This window comes from Labrus mixtus, chromosome 12 (assembly GCF_963584025.1).
Source record: "Labrus mixtus chromosome 12, fLabMix1.1, whole genome shotgun sequence".
NCBI lineage: Eukaryota > Metazoa > Chordata > Actinopteri > Labriformes > Labridae > Labrus > Labrus mixtus.
In genome coordinates this window covers 19,894,303-19,918,401 of record NC_083623.1, presented here as the reverse complement: position 1 = coordinate 19,918,401, position 24,099 = coordinate 19,894,303, and the positions used below count along the sequence as shown (strand labels likewise).

The 24,099-nt window shown below is 42.2% G+C and overlaps 1 protein-coding gene across 4 annotated transcripts in view; it reads right to left on the bottom strand.

Moving 5' to 3' along the window:
* Window positions 1-1,257: 1,257 nt before the first annotated feature.
* runx2b (RUNX family transcription factor 2b) overlaps window positions 1,258-24,099 on the bottom strand; it is a 40,747-nt gene continuing 17,905 nt past the window's right edge. For 3 of the 4 annotated variants that reach the window (XM_061052475.1, XM_061052474.1, XM_061052476.1), the window contains 6 exons: window positions 23,377-23,636; window positions 21,796-21,952; window positions 19,840-19,944; window positions 10,250-10,417; window positions 7,053-7,214; window positions 1,258-4,504 (listed from right to left, as the gene is read on the bottom strand). In XM_061052475.1, coding sequence (XP_060908458.1) covers window positions 4,026-4,504; window positions 7,053-7,214; window positions 10,250-10,417; window positions 19,840-19,944; window positions 21,796-21,952; window positions 23,377-23,636 — 1,331 coding nt within the window. In that variant the 3' untranslated portion in view covers window positions 1,258-4,025. The remainder of the gene's footprint in view (window positions 4,505-7,052; window positions 7,215-10,249; window positions 10,418-19,839; window positions 19,945-21,795; window positions 21,953-23,376; window positions 23,637-24,099) is intronic. The other variant, XM_061052477.1, reaches the window with a different exon arrangement.

The window sequence follows — 24,099 nt, the reverse complement described above, 5'->3', positions numbered from 1 at the left end:
ATCATGTTAAACCACCAGATTTAAACAGGTTTTTTTTAAAAACTCAAAACCATCCCCTCCTAAACGAGTCTGTGTCTCTCGTGCATGCAGGACATTATGCTAATTTCTCTGGGTGTCTGGGTCCCGTTTGCTCCTCCAGAGTTCATTATTATAATTGCTAGACATGGCTGAGAATGCTGCGAATGTGAACCTGAAACCAGCAGGAGCTTTTTTTTTCCATGCAATCTATATTCAGGGAAATCCCGAGAATGTTCCCAATCTGAACCTTAAGAAAACACATGGGATGTTGTAGCTCGCCCTCTCTCTCTGTGTTTCAGCATGTGTACGTGTGTGCGCGCACACTTAGATTGGCTCTATTAAGTCTTGGAATAATGTAAAACAGCTTCCCTGCTTCTGCCTGTCTCTGTTCTTGTCTCCATCCCTCTGGTTTCTCAGCGTACCTTTGAAATGAAGCCATGGCAGTGTTGGTGGCAGTAGTTCTCTGGCTCGGTGTCGGCCTTCGTCCCCGTCCAAAGACAATGTTGGTGCAGACGGAGCGGCAGACCAGAGATGACACCGTTAGATGTGCTTCCTACGCGCAGAAAGCATGGAGATCTGATCGTTTTGAGAAAGGATTTAAGAAGTGATGACATTGCAGAATATTTGTGGAGAATCAGAGAGTTCTCAGAGATGGTGTTTCATGTTTAAATGGAAATTAAGGAGAATCTAATCAAAATACTCAGAGAAATGATGGATGAGTTTGAGACAGACATATAATCCTTTTCAAATAAAAAATCTCCTCCAAAATCATTTTGTTACAAGGCTCTACTTCTACGTCTTTCTCATTTAAAAAAACATATTAAGGATTAAGAATAGTAAACTTTTTTCATTTCAAACATTCTGCTTCTTTACTGAGGAGTCTGTGCACATTATTGGGGCTTTACTTCTATATTCTTACTTGACTGAGTTGCATATGGGGCTTCAGTTTGCTTGCAAATAAGGAGAGATGTCACAAAAATCCTGCCCTAACATACACAACTTTAACCTTTTCAGAAAATCAATAGCCAACAAAGCAAGAAGTTAACCACTTCAAGCTGAAACATCTTGAACATTTAACTCATCAGGGGACAAAAGGGGAAACATTTTGAATATTGATAGGATTTCAGAATATAATGGAAAAATGTAAATGCACAGAGAATATGACAGATTATCTCCACACATACATGCTGCCTCTTGATATAAAAAACTTACTCTGGTCCAAAAAGGGAAACACAGATATTAAGTTACAAAATTCCTATTTTATTCTTAAAATAAACAAATGTACAATCACAATGCCAATTTCACTCACTGTTGTCAGGTCTGTTTATCCCTTTAAAAAACATTTTATTTAATGTACCAGCAAAATCTAACAGAGGCTCCATTAGATTCCATTTCCTGACAAGTTTAAATGAGAGAAGAAGAATAAAAATAGACAAAAGAAGTCAACTTTACATGAGAGCAGGGTCAGGTACAGTTTCTTGGTATGATACATGTGGATCATTGAATAATACAAGGAGTTCTGACGCTACATTTAACAAAGCACAGAGAAAGGTTGAACCTCTTGATTTCTTAAAGAGACAAAAAACAAACTAAAGCAGAAGAGGACAGAATGGGATGTCAGTGCTACGTTGATGTGTAAACAGTTTTTAAAAGAATACTTCCTGTTTGCAGAGACAAAAGCAGATTGAATAAAGTCCAACAGATGTGCATAGTTATTATGGAACATCGAGTGATTCTGTGATGGGTAGACAGCTATGAAATCACAACAATCTGAAAGGTTTTATTTGTTCTTGTTTGTGTCTCTGGAACAGGACAAAGACTTTTTATTTGGGCTGAAGAAGTCAGGGAAATGTAGTCCGACATGTTCACTTCAATTAAGCCAGATCAGAACATCCTCTGCAGAGACGGAAAAGCGGCGCTGCGTGCAAACCTTCAATGAAAAGTCTGAAGTCTGATCCTTGGACATGGCCGTGTTTTTCTCAGCTTTTTCAAATTGAGTTATTATATTACCTACATGCTCGGAATATCATATTTTACAAAAAATGCCTTTTTAAATAAATACCAACTGCCTTGTGAGATCAGATTCAACTGCAGTGAAAATGGCTTGTTTGACCAAGTGTTATCCATTCTTTGTGTGTATATGTGTGTTTATATGTGTGTTTATGTGTGTGTGTGTGTGTGTGTGTGTGTGTGTGTGTGACTTCAGTGGCATTAGATAGACACTGAGGACCAAAACCTCAAGCCCTGCTGGCAGCCAGCCGCAAGTGCTGCTAGAAATAAAACAAGAAATAAGTGCTTTATGAAACAAACATACACAAGTCTCCCATATTTTTTGGTTACCAGTTGTGCTGCCAGCAGCTGCATCCAATCACCTCGCTTTTTGCACTTTTCTTTCCTTCTACTCCGACACTTCTCACATGAAAATATCAGACCTCCCCGCCACACTGGTGCCACAGAACCATTTTAGAGCGTAACACTGAAAAGAAGAGGATACAAATCTATTTGGAAAAGCGTGTCAACAAAAGGCAAAAATGGAAAATAAATAAATGTCTGAAGGAATGTCACAGTCTGTTTTGTCTTTGAACTGTGATATTTCCTTTTCAATCTCAGAGACTGAAAGAGAAAATGCAAACAAACAAAAGAACCCGTGTGTGTCACACACAAAGACACCCTTTTTTTAAAAAAGCTATCTCTTGCTCATGTTATGAAAGTTATAATAGACTTGGCATTTTTCCCTATAATCTTGACAGAGCATTCAGACAGACTGGGTCTGAAAAGACACACAGATTTAACACATCAGTTTTAGGATTATCCAAGCATTATTCCAGTCCTGAGGAGTTTATGAGTTATAAATGAAGTGAACCCTAAAGTCTGACCTGCTGCTTTGGAGCGCGCTCAGAGCACAAACAGGCCCGGCTCCGCCTTTATAATCTCTGGGCTGCATGTCAGTTCGTGTATAAAAGTACTTGTTCTTATTGGGAAAAGAAAGCACATATGTATCTGTGCGAATGTCAGACTAGACAAAACTGAAGAAATCAAGCAGAATTTCCCTGACGGATAATTATTTTCCCCAAATGAAGCTCTCTTTCATGGTATGTTGCCAAGAGGCACAATACGAGTTATTGCTCAATAAATACCAAAGGTTTAATTCCCAGCCAAATGTGTGTCAACGCCTAGCGAGGATGTTGGGCTCTTAACGTGCGGAGCAGTTAAACTGAAAGTTACACCAGAAGAAACATGTTGCAATACTCTTTGGAAATTACATTTCATATTCAAAACGATTTCAATCTTTGGGAACAACAAGAAACAAATTAAACACCTCTCACTCTCTTAAATTACCTATCAAAAAACAAAAGAAGATTTTAATTTATAGATGCATCAAAAATATTCAGATTACACTTCTTTGACTCAAGTTTCAAATACAATACATAATTTATGGCTTTATAAGTTAAACTAAGAAAAACGCCTCAATCTACATCAACGTTTCACCCACAATATACAAGTTAAATTAATTGGTTTAAAGCAAATTTTCTGTCCATACCACTTATGGTAACATATGTGTTACTCTCCTCACTTGCTACTCAGTGCCTAACTTGCATCTTGATATTGTCGTAGTACAAAAACATGCTCTGCAAAAAGCCTTATTGAAATACAAACACTATACAAAAGAGGCAGTCTTTTACAAATATTGTTGAAGCATCCCTTAGCTTGTGGATTATAATAAAACTGAAATAATGTCTCATCCACATGAGCCTTGTAAAAACGTCTCTTATTATTGCTGTGAGAATCGCTTCCTTTGTTGTGCCTTGGTCAAAACACATTCCAAGGAAGACAAGTCTGTACCAGTCCTGTCTTTTTTTTTTTTTTTTATCATCTCAGCCTTAATTTCCAACAAAAGGTAGAGATGGTTGATGAGAGCTCAAAAATCCCCTTTATTCATCAAAAAAGGTTTTGTGCTTTTGAACCATGACATCGGTTGTCTTCCAGTCTCCGCCCACTTATTTTCTTCAATACGGCCTCCAGACTGCCTCATCCATGCGGCCTCCAGGGTTGAGAACGGTCGGGGAGTTACTGTGGCTCCCATCGCCGTCGACCCCTCCCTCCGTCTGGCTGGGCAGGTTGGGGTTCACCAGGGAGGTGCCCGTGGAAGCGCTAGTGCAAGGAGGGATCATCCGGGAGGGCGAACGGTCCCCGCCTGGAACCATGGAGAACTGGTACGAGCCGGACGAGGCGCCGTAGTAGAGATAGGGCGTGCTGCTGGTCTGGAAGGGTCCACTCTGGCTCTGGGTGGAGCCCGGGTAAGGAGGGGGAAGGTAGGTGTGGTAGTGGGCGCTGCCGAGCGACATGGCAGAGGTGACCGGCGGGGTGTAGGTGAAGGTGGCCGGGTAGTGCATGCGAGGGCTGGAGAAACGAGTCTCTGTGAGGGAGGAGAGGCCCGGGAACTGACGCTCAAACTGACCAGGGAATGGGCTCAGGTCGGACGAACCTACAGACACAGACACATAAAAAAAAAACCAAAAAAACATTAATTTCGCTGGGATACTCTGACATCATAATAACACCTTCTTTGAACACTTTCTCAGTTGTGATTCGAGGAAATGTGGTTTTATTTGGACCTTTAAACTCTTTAGCACTTTGTGTTGCTGGGTAATTCAATTAAACAAATGCGTCCCCTGAGAAATGAAACAGTAGTAAAGTGAATTGTATGTAATCAAATGCTTCGCGCCACATATGTGAGTTAGCTCATTAAGAACAGACTTTAGCTAACGGTTATTGTGGGCACAGGCATGGAGCAGCATTATTCTATAAATATTGTTATATCCATCAACTCCATTCAGAGCTGTTTTTCACTTTGGTTTGATAAAGTTAACAAACACATCAGTGCAGTCCCGCACAGCAATATGTTTACGCCTCTGCATATTTATGTTTCTGTGTGTGTGTGTGTGTGTGTGTTGGCCCACGTTCATGTATATCTGTGTAACTGTTTATGAATATGTGTGTGCATACGGTGTGTGGGTGGGTGTATGTGTGTGAATACTGTATGCACATAAAAAAGCAGTTGGGATGAATCAGGAGCTGCACATGTGGAAACACTTTGAGCAGAAACAGTTTCCATGAGATCCATAATGAGGCAGGGCTGAGCTCTGATGTGGCTCCTCTCCTCGCCTCCCATCGGCTCCAGCGTGTGTGTGTATGTGTGTGTCCCTTGTGCACGCCCCTGAGCGAGTGAGAGAGAGAGCGCCGAGAAGGAGCTGCTCCATCTCACCCTTCGTTCCTCTCTTCGCTTCATCCCTTAAAAAATACCCAAAAACCACTAACTGGCTGCGGCTAGCTTTGCGCTGGGCGCAGAGTTTAAGGAGAATAGGAGGTCCTCCCCCCCTCCCCTCCTGTCTCCTCTCAGTGGTTTAGTCCAGCCATGGCGCTCTTATCATAAATCACCAGGCGTCTTCCGTGTCACCATGTCTGCTGTGTGAGGACAGGGGGTGGCGGGGAAGAGGAGGAGGGGGGGAGACGTAGTGTTTATGTGCAGGGAGAAATTGCGAAGCCGGGTTGTCGCTATCGTCAGATAGCATATGCTGCCAATTAAGGCCTTTAAACTTCCTCTTTCCACAAGATCCGTTTGATTCTAATAGAAATAGTAGGTGATTGTCTCCGCTGTGGAGGAACAGTGTGATCTCAGACATGACCGGCGCTGTTCAATAAACTCCTGACTCCTGCTTTTAACATTTGGACCTATTTTAGCTCTCAAAGGGGCCCTCTGATGATGAGCCAGATCGAGCTTTATTAGTTTAAATGAAACCAGAGTGGAACTTTGTCTAAATATTTGGAAGGTTCCTGCAAACTTTAGAGCATCACTTCCGAATGAGGTGTTTGACTTGACTGATGAACTTTTGCAACTGCTTCTTAGCGACTGCAACATTTCACCACACGAGCCCGTTTGTGTGAAGGTGTGTGTAAGTAGGGGGCGTAGGGACGGTGCCGAGTTTGCACTCCAGCATCCATATCAGCTTCTGCTTGTACTTGTCGGTATGTTCTGTGGCTGGATACTGTTACAGCGCAGCCTGGCGAGGTGTCAACATGATCTCCAGAGATCTGAGGGCCTTAGTCACATCACTTAGGAGGCATTAAATGCTCGAGGTGTGCATGTGGATACAGAGCGGGAGGAGAGCACGTTGCGGCCTGTGTTTTTGCTTGTGGACGTGCTCGCACATGCCCGTGTGTCACTTTGAGAACAAAGCCTGACGCTCTGGAGATGAAAGCTGAAGGGAAAGACCAAGCTAATCAAAGTTGACAAGGCAGCTGGCTGGATTTTAAACCCTTTCTAATGCAGAGTCACACGGCCCGCGACGCGTAATCACTCACCCTCGCTCTGGGCACACACACCCACACATACACACACACACACACCCACACACACAGGAGGGTGCAGCACAGGAAAACAGAAGGGGGAAAAAAGCAGGTAGAGAAAAAAAAAACTCATGGCAGTGAGTCAAACAGGTGTACGGGGGAGAAACTTGTCTGGCGGCATTTTGGGAGTTTAAAGGAGCTTTCACGTAGGGGAGGGGGAAACAGAGACAAATTGGAACACAGATGCTGCAGTTATAGCAAACAGACGGGCTAATGCAATTACCCAGAATTCCTTGTGAGAGTGGCCTATCGCTATAAAGACACTTTATTTGTCAGTCACGAGCCTGTTATTATCCCATGGCCTGTTATTACCCATAGTCCTATGGGATCAAAGGCTTGGAGCGAGGAAAAAAGGAAACAATCGTTTTTCCTACACTGTCATCCAAACCTCTCCTCGGGGAGACAGTCGGACAACATGCCTCATTCCTCACGTTCATGTGAGAATGAGCTAATAGCAGCACTTCATTCGTCTCTGGTACAGAATACCACATAGCATTTTCAACAGTCTTTCTACATTTGTTTACCTTATGGGAGTGCATGTGTACAAATATCCGTCTTTCTCTCCCCTTCCCTCAATCTATCCTACAAGAAAATGTTATTCTGGATTAGCTGAGTAGTCATTCTACCTGGCAATCGTCGAGGCACGTCGCTGATGGCAGGAAGGCCCGTGCCTCGGCTGGAGGAGAGGGGGGTGGTGGAGTGGACTGAGGGGGACGCCATGGGACTCAGGTAGGACGGGTACGTCTGTTCATACGACCAGGGAGGAGAGGACTGGGACTGACGAGGGTCTGATGGGGAGAAATGGAGCGAGGAAAGGAAAGAAGGAAGAAGAGAAACAGCCCAGAGAGACATAAAAGAGAAACAGAAAAAGAAAGAATCATTACAAAAGGCCCATCAGCTGGTTCACATGGCCTACTTCTTTTTTCTTAAATGGATAGCAAGTTCACAACAACATTCACCAAAACTGTAGACATTATTAGTTAGTCTGTTTCCCTGTGCTTGTGTTTAGAGGTAAGTATCAGTTTGGCGCATTATGCAACATCCTCCATAATGACACATCTAATGTTTACCTTCGGAGAGAAGATCTTCCTGTTTGCCTTATAAAACATTGTGCTTGCAGCTGAGGCAGAGAGCCTTACTGGCAAACACCCAGGGTGTAAACACACCAGCAGACAACCAAGAAAATAACTGCAGCACACACTTCATTGTGTGTCTGTGCTGAAACACTCGTGCAGAGCAGAAAAGTTGCTAAATGTCTCTTTGTATGTAAGCTACTTTTATGTTAACGATGACATTTGTGAACAAATAAGAAGTTAATGAGATTTATTATCTCTACTTCTGCCTTTGCCAGAATGTTTGTCAAAAGACTGCAGAGATACTGGACCAGTTTTGAAATGAGGAGGATATCCTGACTCAGCTGGTAGATCAGGCGCCCCATGGACTGAGACTACAGGCCTCTTTGCCCTGGTCACAGGTTCGACTCCTGATCCTGACGATGTTTGGTGTATGTCATTCCCCACTCTCTCTCACCTCACTTCATGTTTTTCTCTATCTGTCCTGACCAAATAAAAGCCAATAATAAACATGAATAATGAATGAATGGTTTAGTTAGCTTACATTACAAGTGGATAAGCTGCTCATTAAGTTATCTCAAAGTACTAATAGAGGACAGTTTATAGAGTCGTATAGGTACTAATAGATAAATAATTTAAATCACTTATTAAATAAAAAGTAATGGACTAACTGTTGAAGAAGTGGTCTTTAAGTAATCATGGATAAAAAAGTTGGCTAAAAACTAAAGTGCTTATCGATAATTACATTAGTGAGCTAAGAGTGACAACAGTTGAAAAAGTTAACATTCAGTGAAGGTAATAAAATGGATTAACAGTTTAACACACACACAACTGGACAATTCACTCTGACTTTGTGCAATAATAATGTTATATTAATGTTATATTATGCTTAACCATCCACTTTGTGCAATAACATGTTACACTTCATGTGCACTGTGTGCATGTCTGTGTTACATGGAATATTACGGACTACACTTTTGTCAATAGCTGATCTATTTTTCATTTTTTTAATCTATTTTTTAGTATCAATTTTTTGTACATTCTTAATTTTTATTTTTTTTATTTAAATTGTACTGTGTTCACTTTTTGTCTGCAATTTTTGCTCTTTGCTGCTGTAACACTGTAAATTTCCCCATTGTGGGATAAATAAAGGATTACCTTATCTTATCTTAAATGGTTAACTAAAGTAGAAGATAAGCATTAAAATAATAATAATGGAGGAGCTGTCGAAAGTATTCATGGATTAAAGGTTTAAAAAGTAGGCACAATTGTCATCATGGATAAACATTTTAAATAGCTAAAACACAGTCAGTAGGAAATCTCTAAAAAAAAATGACATTGATATAAAGTTAGAATAGTTTAAGGAACTCATTGAATACCAGTTGTAGTTATTAAAGCAATAAGTCATATACAGATAACATCATTTGCTGAGATCCCAATGTTTAAACAGTTGAAACAGTTATACTTGATAAATGGTTGCAGTAATGAGTGAAATGTAATACTGTGGACATAATGTGCAATAATATGGAGCTAATAGTCACATTAAAATATTTCACTGGTAGAGATAGTGTTTAGACCTTGAAATAGTTAAATCACACGAGAGGACTGCAAAGGTGACCGAACCAGCCAGCTCACTGATAATTTAACTGTATTACAACATTAATACAGACTTTGATATAATCATATCAATGCATTATAAGCAGTTGAAATCAATTCAACTGATGGAGCTGTTGAAGGAGTGATTGGGTTTTTCTGACAGGGCTCTGCAGGCGTCGCTGCTCTGATCAAAGCAGCACTTGATACACTGTTTAATCGTCCCTCAAATGATCCACCGGGTAACACTACAAAGCCATGCCAGAGAGTAACCAAGAGCTAAATGACGACCTGCTACAAGCCTCCTGAGGTGTGGGCGATCAGGTAGCAGCCATCTCACACCGTGAGAGATGGTGTTACCCTCGAGGATGTAGATTGATGGAGTGACAGAGTAGAGAGAGACAGATGATCTCAGTGTTAATGTGATGTACAGCACTGGGGATTTTATGGTGCCATCAGGATGTGCCCTGTGGCTCCAGTTGGGGTTTGATATTTCACCTCACGTACTGTAAATTAAGTTTATTTAGTGTGTGACTCAGTCTGCTTACTCTTTCAGTGATACTGTTCAGAAGTGTTTTTAGAAAAGCATGGCACGTGTTCAAGATTTTCCACCCTCTTTAAAGCATTTCTTTACAATGCTGCATAATGATTAAAAAAACTACAATTCAATTCTATATATTTGAACTTTTAAACTAAGTTTTTTTAAATTGAAAAATTAAATGTGGGTTCAGGTTAGATTGCCCGGTCTTAATATATAATTCTTGTGTCCTTGGAACCATGATTTAAAAAAGGAACACCATAAGCCAAAAAACAAAGTCTACAATTGTTTTTATGTTGATGTAAACGATGTCATTGTTCAGTCCCAGGTGGTATTGGTAAGATTTGATGATTAAACTCTAATGGATGATGCAAGCTTTAACATTCACCAGCTAACATCCTGCAAGAGTTGAGCTGTACAAAGATGTAGTTTTTTAAACGTATTTTAACATCACTGTTGACCTCTGACCCCAGAGGATAAAACTTTCTTTTCACAGTGGAGCCCGAGGTTGAGTTCCCCCCCCCCCTTTCTATGATCCTCAATGGGATATGATGTCTGCTGTAAAGGTACTGAAACACAGTCTTTTCTGGGGTCTAATGTCAGAGCTGGGGATGCTCACCTGTTATCTGCGTCTGCCCCTGCGGGTTGAAGGAGTTGGCTCCTGTGTTAAGAGTTGGCCGAGGTCCTTGAGTGGGAACCGCCACCCTAACCCTCATCCTCTCTAGCTCACTAAGACGGTCTGAGAAGAGACCAGCCTTTGGAGGGTCTTCGAGTTTCTGACGATGTCCTGCAGACACACAAAAACAGTGTGTTATTGGTAAGGAGCTGCACCAATCATCGATGTTTTCCAGGCTGAATGCACATTATTTTATCTGATAATTAGATTTATCTGTGCCATGAGTTTGCATGCAAATTGTATTCTTGTCAAACATTAAATGAAACAAACTGTGCCCTTCTGTATGATTGACGATCGCTGTTTGTTTTCTGTTTGCTTGGCACACAGTTTGTCAGTTCTTTTTTATAATGGACATTTAATGACTCAGAGCCTCTGTATGCCATGCCTTTCTTGGTAAACACAGTGTGTGCTCCAAAACAAAGAGGAGGTACGGAGGCTCATGGGAATGGGATGCTACATCCTGCTAATTAGGAGCGCCAATTATATCGAATCGTCTTGCATGAGAGAGACAGATAGAGTTCAGACGGGGTGATTCTGAGAGGGAGAAGTCAGCATGTATGTTCAGTTTTAACCTGAGGCTTCTTCCTCAGGTAAACACATGCTCTCACGCCATTATCCCATTATCCCCACAGGAGGCTAAACCTATGCCAAAGATGTTATACCTGTTCTTTTCCTGCATTCCTCCACTTATTATTTTACACACTTTTAATCCCTGATACAGTTCTCGTGCCTCTTCCAGGCTTGCTACTCTCTTTACATTTCAACAGTGCAGGCATATAGATAAACAAGACTGCGTGATAGTAGCCAGCCAATGATTTTCTAAGCAGACTTATCTCATCTGTGGGCACCACTGAGAAACCTACCCAGGTACAGTGTGCTGCAGTTTAGCAACAGTGAGCTAGAAAGAAACACACAGTCCTTTTTTTTTTTTACCACTGACACAGCTCTGTATCAGTGCGTCTGTCTGGTCTTGCACTGGTTGCCCTGTAAAGGCGGTAAAGTAAATATCAAACAGAGGAGAGTAGAAGCTCCTGCTGTGCTTGGCAGCGCTCCAGTTGGCTCAGACAGAAACAGAGAGCTGCTTCAGAATCCTGCCCAACCTGCTTGTAGCCTGTGCTGGGAACAAAGGCCTGGCACTACACCTACAGCACTTGATGGTTATTCAGGTAAACAAAGAGGAGACATTCAAATAATCATAATTTGAATCACTGAATTATAATGAATAACACCAAAGAAAACTCCCTCACAGGGGGGCCTTTGTGGACCAACAGTTAAACATGTGCTCTAAAGCGTCTACAGGCTGAGGAGCTTCAACAAATGTCTCCTCATGTGTCTCTTTCTCTGTAGACTTTATGACTCTCTCAGCATCATATATGTTCAAAATCATGACAAATGATCTCTTTTGTAAACTACCTCATATTCTTTGTAGTATTTTTCCACTATTGCAAGTATGAAAAAAAAGATTTCAGCCTTAGAAATGCTTCTATAAACCATCTGACGCTTCGCAGCAAACTTATTTTTCGTGGAACAACTGTTTGGAGTTCAGCTCTGCAATCATTTGAGAATTAAAATGCAGCCAGTGACAGACAGACGGATCCTGATTTTTTATTACGGTGACGTTGCCAGACTGGCATCATAGAGTTCAAAATAAACAGACAGTCTCATCACCGCTTCCCTACATAGTAGCCTTGGAACGCCACTAATATCGGCTACTTAAAACCCTCAGCTTATTGAAGTTTCTCGTTTTATAACATAATTCATGGCCGTTTTTCATTAATAATATTGCTCCATCGTTCCTGAGGATAATTTGTGCCTCTTGCTGGCATTCCTCATCTCTCGGAGCACGCTGTGCCCAGTCAATCATAGCGTTTCCATTTTCAACAGACCGAATTTCTATTCTAAAAAAGCCTCGGGACACAGTGCGGGCTTTGTGCACGGCCCGTCTCCTAGTGATGGGAATAAATAGCAATGGGAGACCGAGGGAGATGAGGGGAGGCAGAGTGGGACAGAGTCGAGGGGGGAGGAGGCGCACGGAGAGGAAGAGACCCTGATGACTAGTAAATTAAAAGCTCTGGATGGGTCTGAACCAGTCTCATGCTATATGAAGAGTGCTGAGTACAGCAAATGGTAAAATAGTTAGAGAGGGTTTAGAATAAGGAGTGTTTAGAAAGATACCAAAAATAATAACAAACTGTATACTGTGTATTTATATGTATTTTAAAGAAGATAACATTTCTGATCTGCATGGCACAGTAACTGTTATCTTAAGTTTGATCTGTATCAGAGATCCCCACTTCTAACCAGGATTAAATATTGTCAAACACCTATGTATGGAACTCAGTTTGCAGGAAACCAATGTATTTTCTTCTTGGACAGAGAAGCAGCATTTCAACCACCACATTAAGGTCCAATTTACACTCAAAACAGCGAGACCTCAAGTCCATTAGTTTAGCAGGCTTTGACAGTAAATACAGTTTTTCATGAGTTAATTACACCTTTTAGAGGACAACTGTTGCCAAACACAAGACGTCTCAGCTGTTTTATCGGAACCCTAGCTGGGCGGAGGAATGAGCCGGGGGTATTTAAAGGAGCGGGAAAGGCGGATGATTTCACTGCCGTAGGGAAAGTCCCTGAGATTCCCATCATCCCTGTGAAAACAGCGGAGATTTTCGATAGCGCCTGCCACTTCCCTGCCCAGCCAGCGGCCGGAAACATGGACAGATTCAGACCAGATGTGAGCAACTCGCACACACACATAGAAACACATGCAGAAACGCACACATGTAAGAATGGACATATGCAAACCCACGTCTGCACATGCAATCATGTACATTTGCTGACATGCATCATGCATACACTCTTCTAGTTGCACATGCAGCAGAGGCTAACACATGCACACAGACAAAGATTAATAATGATTAGATAACGCCTCTATAGATAGTATCTCTAATCGCACAGTTGCACACTGATCCTAGAATAGTATTATTTCAGCCGTCCAAGAGACATAAGTCTGGATTCAACTTGCCCCTGCTGATCTGATAACAGTTAGTAAGAGCAAGTAGGCAAACAGAATATAAGTCCTCTGTAATTAATGGCAGCATTAGATTGGATCTGAGCCTGAGCACAGAGATCTTTGACGGGTGGTTAGCTGTTCCCTCATATGTCCTGACTGAAGATACTCCTGAAACGCCGACGTTTTCTTTGTAGGAATTGGTTTATACCAGTTTTTTTTTAATGAGAAGGGAACTGATAATTAAAAAAGGCTCAAATTAAAGAAACATGTTTAAAGTAAAATAATTTGCTGAAAGTTACATAAGTAGAGTGATGTATGCTAAATTTGCAGCTTCAGCTAGCTTAGCTTGGTACGAAGACTGGAAACAAGGAGAAACACTTAACCTAGCTCTGTAAGTTAGCTTAAGAGGCTTAAAGTTTTTGTTACATGTAACAAAGACAGGCTAACCTTTTCCTGTTCCAAGTCTTCATGTTAATCTAAGCTAACATCTCCTGGCTATAGTGTCCAAATAACTGTACAGACTCAAGAGTGGAACCAATTCTTATGTCTCGAAAATGTATTTTATTCCCTTACAGTATCCCCTCCCCTCATAAACACATCAAGTTTCAGCTATCACTGAACACTCATCAGTTGGAAATGCTCCTGCCCGCTGGCTGACTAAGTAACATGTGAGGAAAATGTGCAGCGACAGAAAATTCTGAATAAATGGGATAATTTATAAATTTGGTGTCACGTCATGCCCTTGCAGCCCTTCAGTCTGGTTTATGATCACTGGGTGAGATTGGATGAATGTATCTTTTGGGCTGATTCAGAAAAACCCTTCATGCTTGTGGAGCCTGGGGTTGAATCAGCCAGTCTGTGTTTGTGAGCGTGTGTATGAGTGTGTCAGTCATCTCTGAGTGAAACGGCCAGTAAAGTCGATGAATGAATGCACTGGGTCCATATTTCACTTTTTTATTTGGAGCCCTCACAGTGGCCATGTTGTTTTTGTCAGCAGTCAGAAACAATGAATTATTTCAGGTGGCAATATGAAACTGGCAGAGCGTTGCTCGAAAGGGAAAAGCGCTGAGTGGGTGACAGCCAGACGCCAGTCTACTATGGGGGTCTGGTATAAACGGAGAGGGAGGTAGGGAGGAAAGACAGAAAGAGAAGAAGGGAGACAATAAAAACGGAATTGGAGGAAAATGGAGAGAAAAGAGGAAAAAAGAGAGAAAAGGGGGAGGAGGTGTGGGAGATGAGGCGGTGAAGTGAAGGAGAGAAGGAGACAGAGAGAAAAGGGGGGAGCCAGGCTGTCGTGGAGGGCTGCCAGCCGTCTGTGTGGTCCATGCGTTCCAGCCTGGAGGAAGCAAGCCAGGCAAGGGAAGGGCACACACTCACACATACTTACAAATACACACAGACATACACAATAATACCCAATGGCAAAACAGTTATTGAACCCCAAAACACATTATATACACACTTGTACAATATTGTACAAGGTTCAAACACACATCCAAAACACAGTTTGGCTTGTGTTGGGTTTTCAGACAGACTCCCTCTGCACTTCAACACTCACATTGAAGTGTTTTGATATGAACAGGGTTAAAAAAAAATCTCTTTGAGATGTTTTCTGCTGCAACACAAGGCCAACAAACTCTGGCCCCTTTTTCTTAATCCCAGTCTCAAATAATTCACTTTCTGCTTTCTTCCTCTCTGTTCCTCCCTCCCACTGAATGATTCTGTGTTTTGCGTTGTAAAGAACTTGGCACCTCTTCAAGGAACTTCATGAGACATGCAACTGACTGAACGCCTCTGGAAAAGCCTACAGTCTTTTTTTTTGTTCTCTCTCTCTCTCTCTCTCTCCCTCTCTGTCTGTCTCTCTGTCTCTCTCTCTCTCTCCCTCTCTGTCTGTCTCTCTCTCTCTCTCTCTCTCTCTCTCTCTCTCCCTCCCTATGTTTGGGTGAGTTTTATTTGTCCGGCTTCCATTGGTAAAACCTGCTACGAATAAGGCAACCGCAAAAAGATGTGGGTGTGTATCTGTCTGTGAAAAAGAAAAGAGTTTTAAGCCTTCTAAAAGCCTCTTTAATTACCTGGAACCTGTACAAATTATCATCTTTATTTAGGAAACTATGCTTGGTGAAGAGGCTCAAAGGACTGATAATCCGCAAACATTATCCCTTACATAATTCATAGAAATTAAAGCTGGCTGTCATGATCTTAATATTATGGTGCAATGTAATTATCACTGTAAGTGATCTTAGCATCACTGACTATAAATGTTTGCTGTAATAAACAAAACCCCATTGATAGTACAATTCATGTGCAAGTAATGGCTTGTTAGTGTGATGACACTGTTTGGAGGCATTTTGGTGTCGTCATAACAGACGCATTAATGAAGGCATCTCACTTACTCATAGTGTTTCCAGCACAACAATGAAACAGTGCTGTCTATTTTTAAGAGTTATAGGACATAGCTTAGCAACCACTTCAATAAGGTTGTTTAGGTGTGTGGGTGTTTATCTAAAGTCACGTGAGTGAAAATGTGTGTAAGTGTTAATTGCTGTATTATTGTCATCCTCTTCTGCCTATAAAGCTTGAGGTGTGCTACAAAGCTCTGTTTTAGGTCAACCATTGTTTCTGGTTTTCACACTTCCTATTACAGAAAAGAGATACACATTTAGTGTTAAGAATTAATCCCCATTTAGGCCTCCTCTGCAAGTAAATTCTGGATTTATTTAAAAATGTGCATTTTGTATTCAAGGATGAATTAATTCCTCCCCAAAATTAACCTGTATACTCCTCGACCCCTGCGAACTGACCCCAGGCTAAGGTCCCCTGACAAGAGTCGACTCTGTGGTTCTCGGTCCAGGTCAGTATCTAGAGTCTGCGGAGCCTTTGTTGTGAGGGCTTTACAGCTTTTGAATTTCTTGTTTGGGGAAACTAAGGCTTCCTACTTCTGATGAGTTCAGGAATTCTAGCGTGCTGTAATATTAAAGTGCTTGTTTTACGTTTGCTTTGTGAAGAACTTTGTAGCTTCATTTGATTGATAAATGCTAATAGGTCTATTTTATGGTTATTATTAAAGCTATTATACCACTGTAGAAGCAGCTAAATTTGTTAAGAGCTTGAGACCAAGAAAAAATGTCCCCAAGGGGATAATAGAGTGTATTGTATTGTGTCATGTCATATCGTATCCTTAGGTATCTTATTATGAAAGTATACAGAAGCACATCTATAAGTAATATATGTAAGTATGAGCATGTGTGTGTCACAGGAAGAGTTTGGCTTGGCAGACTGGTCTCCTGAACCACTAATATTGTCTGCAGGCCTGAAAGTAACCAGGGCCCCTTCCCCAGACTTGTTAACACCCTGACCAAAATTGAACCAAAACACGACCCTGTCCCCAAGCCCAGATACCCCAGACCCGGTGAATTTAAACACCAGAGAGCAGAGCCTGACCGCTAACCTCCACCACTGACACACAACACACAACCGTCACTAACACATGGGGATGCAAAATAACCACTGTAATATGCCGCAGCGAGACACAGTTTGTGTGACGCCACAATGGTTTTTGTCACCTCCTATGTTTGTCTGTCATCAATTAAGTATAATGAGAACTGTGGGTTTGGACAGAAAGCCTTGTATATTGTGTTATTACGACTCGGCTATTATCACTCAGGAAGTTTGTCTCAGCCGGTGCAGCCGCCGTCAGGAGCAGCTGAAAGGAGACAGAACCACCTATAAAAGCGTATTGGTTTAAACAGCCACTCCCTGTCTATTAGCTTAAAATGACATTTAATGAGGCCTATTAGCTCCGCTCCAAATCAGCACTGCTGCTACACTAGACTAATGGCACTAGTAACACACTTTCTCTTTGCTAATCCTGCCATGTGGGTGCCTATGTAGTTGCAGAAGCTAGACGACATTTGAAATCATACATTAGCAAACAGACATGAACATGCCTGTACACATGAACACACAAAGACCCATACATGTGCACACACTTCCTGAGATGTTGGTACAGTGGCAAACCACAGGGTAACCAAGAGCTGTCAAACGATTAAGCACAATGCGAGCCACAGAAACCAAGTTAGCCTCCCGCTAATAACACAGTGGCCAGAGGGACCTGACTAACCACTTACCATACCCACACATACACACTGTAAACCCCTGAGGAAAATCATACCGCAGGTCTTTAAAGTAGGACCTACTGATATTCGTCACTCTGACCACGCAATTAATTAGCTGGAGCTCAGCAGCACAGTTTAGAGATATGAGCCTTACTCATTCATGGGTGGTCCGACCTTTTACCACTACTGATATAAGAAGAGGAACCGCTGGGGAAATCAAATCCCGCAGGAAACCTCATATGGCTACCATAAGGCTCATCAAACGCTCCGACATAAAATGTCCTTCCCGAGTGAGACACCACAACCAGGGAAGTCATTAACAGGGAGCAATAGCTGCCACTAACATCCCGAAAAGTCTGAAAAATCTAAATCGCATTAAGAACTGTTGCTAATTTTAGTTTCTCAGTTACTAGCTTGTGTTGATATCTAATGTTATTGTTATCCCTTTTTTTCATAGAACAACTTTCAAAGCAAAGGCCACAGAGTGCCAGTGTAAGTCAGGCTCAAGACTACCCACTGTTCACTCTCCATGTTTCTCTGTGCGGACCCCTCCCAGTAGGGCCCCGGAGTACCACAGGCCTCCTAATTACCCTCTAGTTTAACACAAAATAGAGCTGTAATAGCCCCCCCATGTGTCAATGAAGTGTTCACAGATAGAATCACAGTTTTGGAGACAGCCGGGGCTCTCAGCTCTGAGTCCCTCCGTGCTGAAAACCTGGAGGAGGGGGAGGCGCGGTTGAGAGGGCACATGTGTGTTTTGCCACCCTCCGACCTCAGCTTAATGACCCCTGAGAGGGAGACGTGTTCTGGCTGTAGTTTCTGAGTAAATTACACCAGCACTGCAATTCTGACCACTTAGCAGCAAAGCAAAGAAGTTCAGGGGTTACGTATGATGACATACTCTTTATTGCTTAAATTACTGTCCCGAGACTGAAGTTAAAACGTGCAGGCTTTAACTTTAAAAGATGTGTGTCAGACCACAAATTGGTCTGAGACAAAGGGAAGAATAACACATAAAAGTGCCAAAATCCCTCACCTGATGTCAGGTAGGGCTGACTTTCTCTAGTTTATTTACTCAATCTTCCTTCACATACTTCCTGGAAGGCTTTCCGGACACTTTTCTAAACAAATTCTGCTCTGACTCCCATCTGCTCGCCACCGAATAACAGTACTTGTTTGAAAGTCATCTGATGGGGGACAGCAGATGCACAGGAAATGCTTTTGATCAAACAAAAAGGCTCAAATGGGAGGAAAGAAGAAGGGGGGAAAAGTGGGTGTGAGTACATGTGCGCATGACGACTAGCATGTGCCTTTGTTTCGTTGTGTGTTGATGAACACTGGATGTGGAGTTTCTGATCCTTTTTTTGGCACACTGGCAGGTTTCCTACAATGGAGACTAATGGTTGTGCTAATCCTACTGTCTCCCGGCTCCTCTGTGTCTCTGAGCGTCCTGGTGCCATATGTGGCGGCGCAGGCGGCAAGAGGGTTGTTTGTGATGTGATATTGTTCATTGAGACCCCATGAGATGAGAATATTTTTTTTTATGAATAGGGAGGAGGGTTGGGGAAACAGCTGCATGCCAGACCAGTTGGCACTGAGGGCTATAGTAAAGTTTTTTTCCTCCTCAGTTGTTTTTATATGGGCCATTAAAGGGAGCTGATGCTAGCATTCTGCTACCCAGTGTACCCTCTCGGGAATATTCTGCCTCACTTTTTATTTCCTTTCTTTCTTACAGACTGTCACATGGGTGGCTGTGATTCTTTGAGAGGCCGACTTTTTCAAAACCTGTTGATTGCAAATCAAACAGTCACTATTTCCCCCCCAGTAAACTTGTTTCATCTAAATGAATTTGTTTTATTACATCTAGGCTTCTGCTTCCACTAGTTGCAGATCCAGCCACACCCGTAGTTTTTTTAAAGGGGCGCTCAACCAAATTTTAAGTTTAATTAACTCATCACCAGGAGTACTGCTCTGCTTGTAAACCCAGTATAACGATTCTGAGGATGAAAAAAATTGTCACAAGGCTATCTGAGCTTAGGCATGAGACTTCAAAGTAAAGCCTGTATTTCAAACTGAAAAGAAAACGTCAGAGAAAACGTTGCCTTTTCTAAGGGAGGGAGTTTTTCATGAAAGATCCCATTGTGTTGCATTATGGGAAATGTAGGAGAATGTGTTTTCAAAGCTTGTGGGAGCTTCAACAGATAGTCAGGATATTTTGGCCCTTGCTTCTTCAATTTTTATATTTTTTTAGTGATGAATGAATCGCACTTTAATAAAAACAATCCCTGTGTAATGTTAAAATAGGTGCACCACTTCAGATGCACACTCAAGGAGGTCATTTGTTGTTTTCTGCATGTGTGATAATATTCCTGTACTGTACTGTGTGTGCGTGCCTTTGTACTCACTCCTTGGTTCACGCGGTCCGTCCACGGTGACCTTTATGGCTCGGTGGTAAGTGGCCACTTGTGGTGGGTTGGTGAATACTGTGATTGTCAGCGTGAAGCTCTTGCCTGTGGTGACATCAAACAACATCAAATGACACACTATCCTGAAAGACAATGACATGCATTCATTGCTAAACCATCCCCAAGTCACAAGTGTGGTTGTGATCACATAATGACCAATGCAAACTAGGATTAACGACAGACATGATTGCCTCTTTCAGTGGGTCTATTTAGGTTCATTGGCAGAGCCTTAATGGGAGATTGAATGGAGGAGCCAGTGTCTTGTTATCCAGACTTTCTCCCAAGTCTAACGCAGGGTGAGTGGGCGAGAGGCATTTTAATAGTCACTTCCTTTCTCGATAATCCCCAGCAGTTGCTGCCTTGGGGTTTGTGTGTCTCTGTGCTCCTATGTCCATGCATGAGGAACACTATGAATCAGAGTGCAACAGCCAAGTCAGCAGCAGCACTAACGGCTGAGGTATGCAGATGTGTCGTGTAACCATGGCGACACAAAAGAAACAGGAAGGTGGGGGGCAGGTTGCAGAGCAGCTGTCCATTGAGTCGCAGCTCATCCATGCCCTCCCCTCTACAGGTCAGCGTAAACATGCCTTTCAAGGAAGCGATAAGATGATAAGAGAGATAGCAGATCACAAACTGAACAGGTGTTCCACATACCTGATTAGAGCTGCATGCGGGTAAACCAGAGACAGAGCCAGTGATCTGTGATAACACCTACTGCGTCGCCTTCAATGCTTCTAATTTGGGCAATGTCGAGGCAATCCTTTAAACTACTTTAATATTAACTCTAATGATGTTATCACAGGTGTCTGATTTCTCTCTGAATCACCTTTCCCTTCCATCCTTGCTTTCATCGCATGCTAACACCATTTCAGCCTCTATCAATCCTTCTCCATCTGTTGGCTTCCCCTGCCTCTGTGTGCATGACTGTCAGCTATCTAACATCCTATCAGTTTGCTCTGCTTGTACTTATCTCTGTCATTGCCTGGTGTTCATTACAGACACCTCGTAGTCTGATCTCCTCGGGCTCCTATGTCACTTCCTGTGACTAGATTCTGTGTCACAGCAGAGGGACGCACACAAGGTTTCTGTGACGACAGGTCCAGCCCCCGTACCCCCACTGCCCTCAATGTACCTCCGTCACTCGTCATCCCTCCTGACTGCTTCCTCATTTTTTTGACATGGGGAAACTAAGAGGAAAACTCACTGATGAAGCTGCTGACAGCGCTAATCATCATCAACTTATCGCAGGCGACCACTGTCTGTGAGACTTATAGAAAATAAAAGTGTCAAAGAAAATATTTCCAGTAACTTTGGAGAGGGTGAGAGCACATCCTAAGTGCCAAATCTAAAATCGTAAATAAGACGCCTTAGTGACAAGGCAGTTAATGATGCAGAGAGTCGACTTGGGGATGCCAAATATTCTGGGAATGCCATTTGACCCAATAGGAGAGCTCCTCTGCCTCGCTGCCTGAGGATGTGTGTGGAGTGATCAGCGGCGAGGCTGCAGCACCACCCATCATGTAAATAAGCCTGAACTGAGCAGGGTCATTTCAGGTGACCGTTATAAAACGGAACGAAAAAACAACTTGTTTATTTTATATTAACATTTCTCACACTTTGTTTGAGAGTCCCAGAGTATGAAAAAGTGATGTTAACAACGCATTCATACCTGACTCAAGGATAAAAAAAATAAATACTTCAAGGACCTTCATATTTAAGGAGCTTTGCAACTTCATTCAAATCTCAGTCATCAAGAGACCAACAGTGGGGTTTGAGCTGGGAGTTGGAGATCATTATGTGGTTGCCATGAGGGGAACGTGACCACTAATCCACACCACTGAATCTAATAGCTCCTGCTGAGTCGTGTTCATGTGCAGAGAGTGTTTCAGGCCTCACCTCGGCCACTGCGGCCCACGAAGCGGAGGTCGTTGAAACGGGCTACCTGGTTCTTCATCACACCTGAGGCATTCCTGAGCTCAGCCGAGTAGTTCTCATCATTGCCCGCCATTACTGTGACGACGGTCCCATCAGGTATGTCTCCCAGGGCAACCACCTGTGACTCAAAGAATCATAAAATATAACTCCCATCTTTAAAATCCTGCAACATTTTCTCATCATATGTTGATGAATTTAAAGAAAAGAGAAACAAATGATTATAGAAGATTTTAATCCAAAAGCTGAGCAGAATCGAATTTTGAGTTAATTTTAGTTCCTCTATTAAAATAATTGACATGGCTTATATGACAGGCTTGTCTAACATCATACCATCCTCAAAATCTTGTAAACAAATGAGTTTAATTCAGCTTCACTTCGTATTTTTAAAAAAAGTAAGCAAGTCCTTGTGTTATCATTTAGATCCTTGGATACAGATTAAAGAGAACGAGTAGGCCTACAGAGCAGCAATAATTACAGAGCCATAGTAATAAGAACAGTTAAATAACACATATATTTTAAAATGTGTCAGATTTGATTTGGAGCCAGAGCTTCAGCTGCAAATTTCCACTTTGGTGTTCCTTTGATCCATCCTTTAAATAAGATCTGTTGAGTAATTAATAGGGCCTTTCCTGTGAATTATCACTGCAGAAAAAACTGTGTCAGGGCTTCAGGAAAGTTCAGAGGCCTCAATGTTTAAATAATGAAACTTTGCTTTTGTATGTTTACAGATCTTTTTCCGTCTTCTGTTTTCAGTCAAATCTGAGTTTGAAGACTGACTTTAATAATTTAGAATGATCATTAAAAAAAGAAACAAAAGGCCACACAATCTTTTAACATATGTTTAGCATGTGAGTTATGTTTTAAAATAAACTCTCATTTCCTGTAAACAATTGCTGGTTACAAAAAGCTGTAAATAATTATTGTGGAAAACGTATTTTATGGAGGAATTATTCACTGCTTGGGAGGTCTTCTTAAATGAGTACAACTTTTTGTAGAATTAACAATGCTAAATATTTATCTATAAATAAAATGCAGTTTTTGTTTGTTTGTAAAAAATCATCAGACATGTGAAGCATTTCCTTTTTGTTTAACATCTTTTAAAATTCTAGGCACTGAGGTGAAGACGTATTTATACATAGGCCTATTTATATTTAACATTTATTTTAATGTGACTTCATAACTCAAAGATAATTATAGCAGACCTGTTGAACTGACGATCCACAAAGATTTAAATCAAATGTAATCACAACTTATTTCAGAAAGAGCGCTAAATCTAAGAGAAGATAAATTAAAGACCATGAGGGAAAAGAGACACACACACACACACACACAAACACATACACACACGAACAAATCTTAAACTCACGGCATTTAACAGTACAACCTTTTAAATTTGTGTAAGTTCAGTTTAAAGAAAAAAAATGATGCATCCACTCATCCAAAATCCTTTCTTGGCTAAATGTGGTGTTTGTTTGTGTTACGGTTCGCACCGCTTCAAACTGCGGTCTCTTGATTCAGCAGCACATGACAGACGGGACTCACCTTGAAGGCGACAGGCAGCGTCTTGTTACACCGCCAGTGGGAGGGCAGGACCGAGCACAGAAAGTTGGGGCTGTCGGTCCGGACCAGCTCGGCCGGGTGGTCGGCGATGATCTCGGCCATGCTGCGGTTTTCGTGGGGACGCAGTCTGGGCACCGCCGCTGCGTCCGGCTGCCCGCCTGGAGAGCTCACATCGTTCATCTTCCCTGGGACCGGCTGGAGGCTATTGGACGGCGGACTGAACCTCCGACTGGCGCTGGTATCTACGGGAATTCGCATCACAACAGCGCGGATTATCAAAAAAGTCCAAAGTCTCTACTGCTCCTCTCTCTTTCTTTCTCTGTCAGAAACTCGCAGTGTGCGGTGCTGCTCGCTGAACCTCAGCGCGGCTGCCAACGGAAAATGGGACCTCGCGAGCGCACACAGCGTTTCAAAAGCCTCTCCACTAACTTCACTGGGCGCCTTCAAGCGAAATAAAACATACTTCCCCGGCAAGAAAAACACCCCTCAAAAGACTTGATGATGTTTTAAATGACAAGTTCTTTTTTTCTCTCTCAAACTTCTCTGGGGCAGCGTCCATGCGCCATAACGCAGCCGTAGTTGCTCTTGTGCGGATAAAAATAACATGAAATAAAAGTCCGAGCGCGTAATAGGCTATACTATTACAAATAAAGCAGGTCTAAAATGGAACAGCCGGCCCAGATGCTCAAAAAGTTTTTGTCTGTC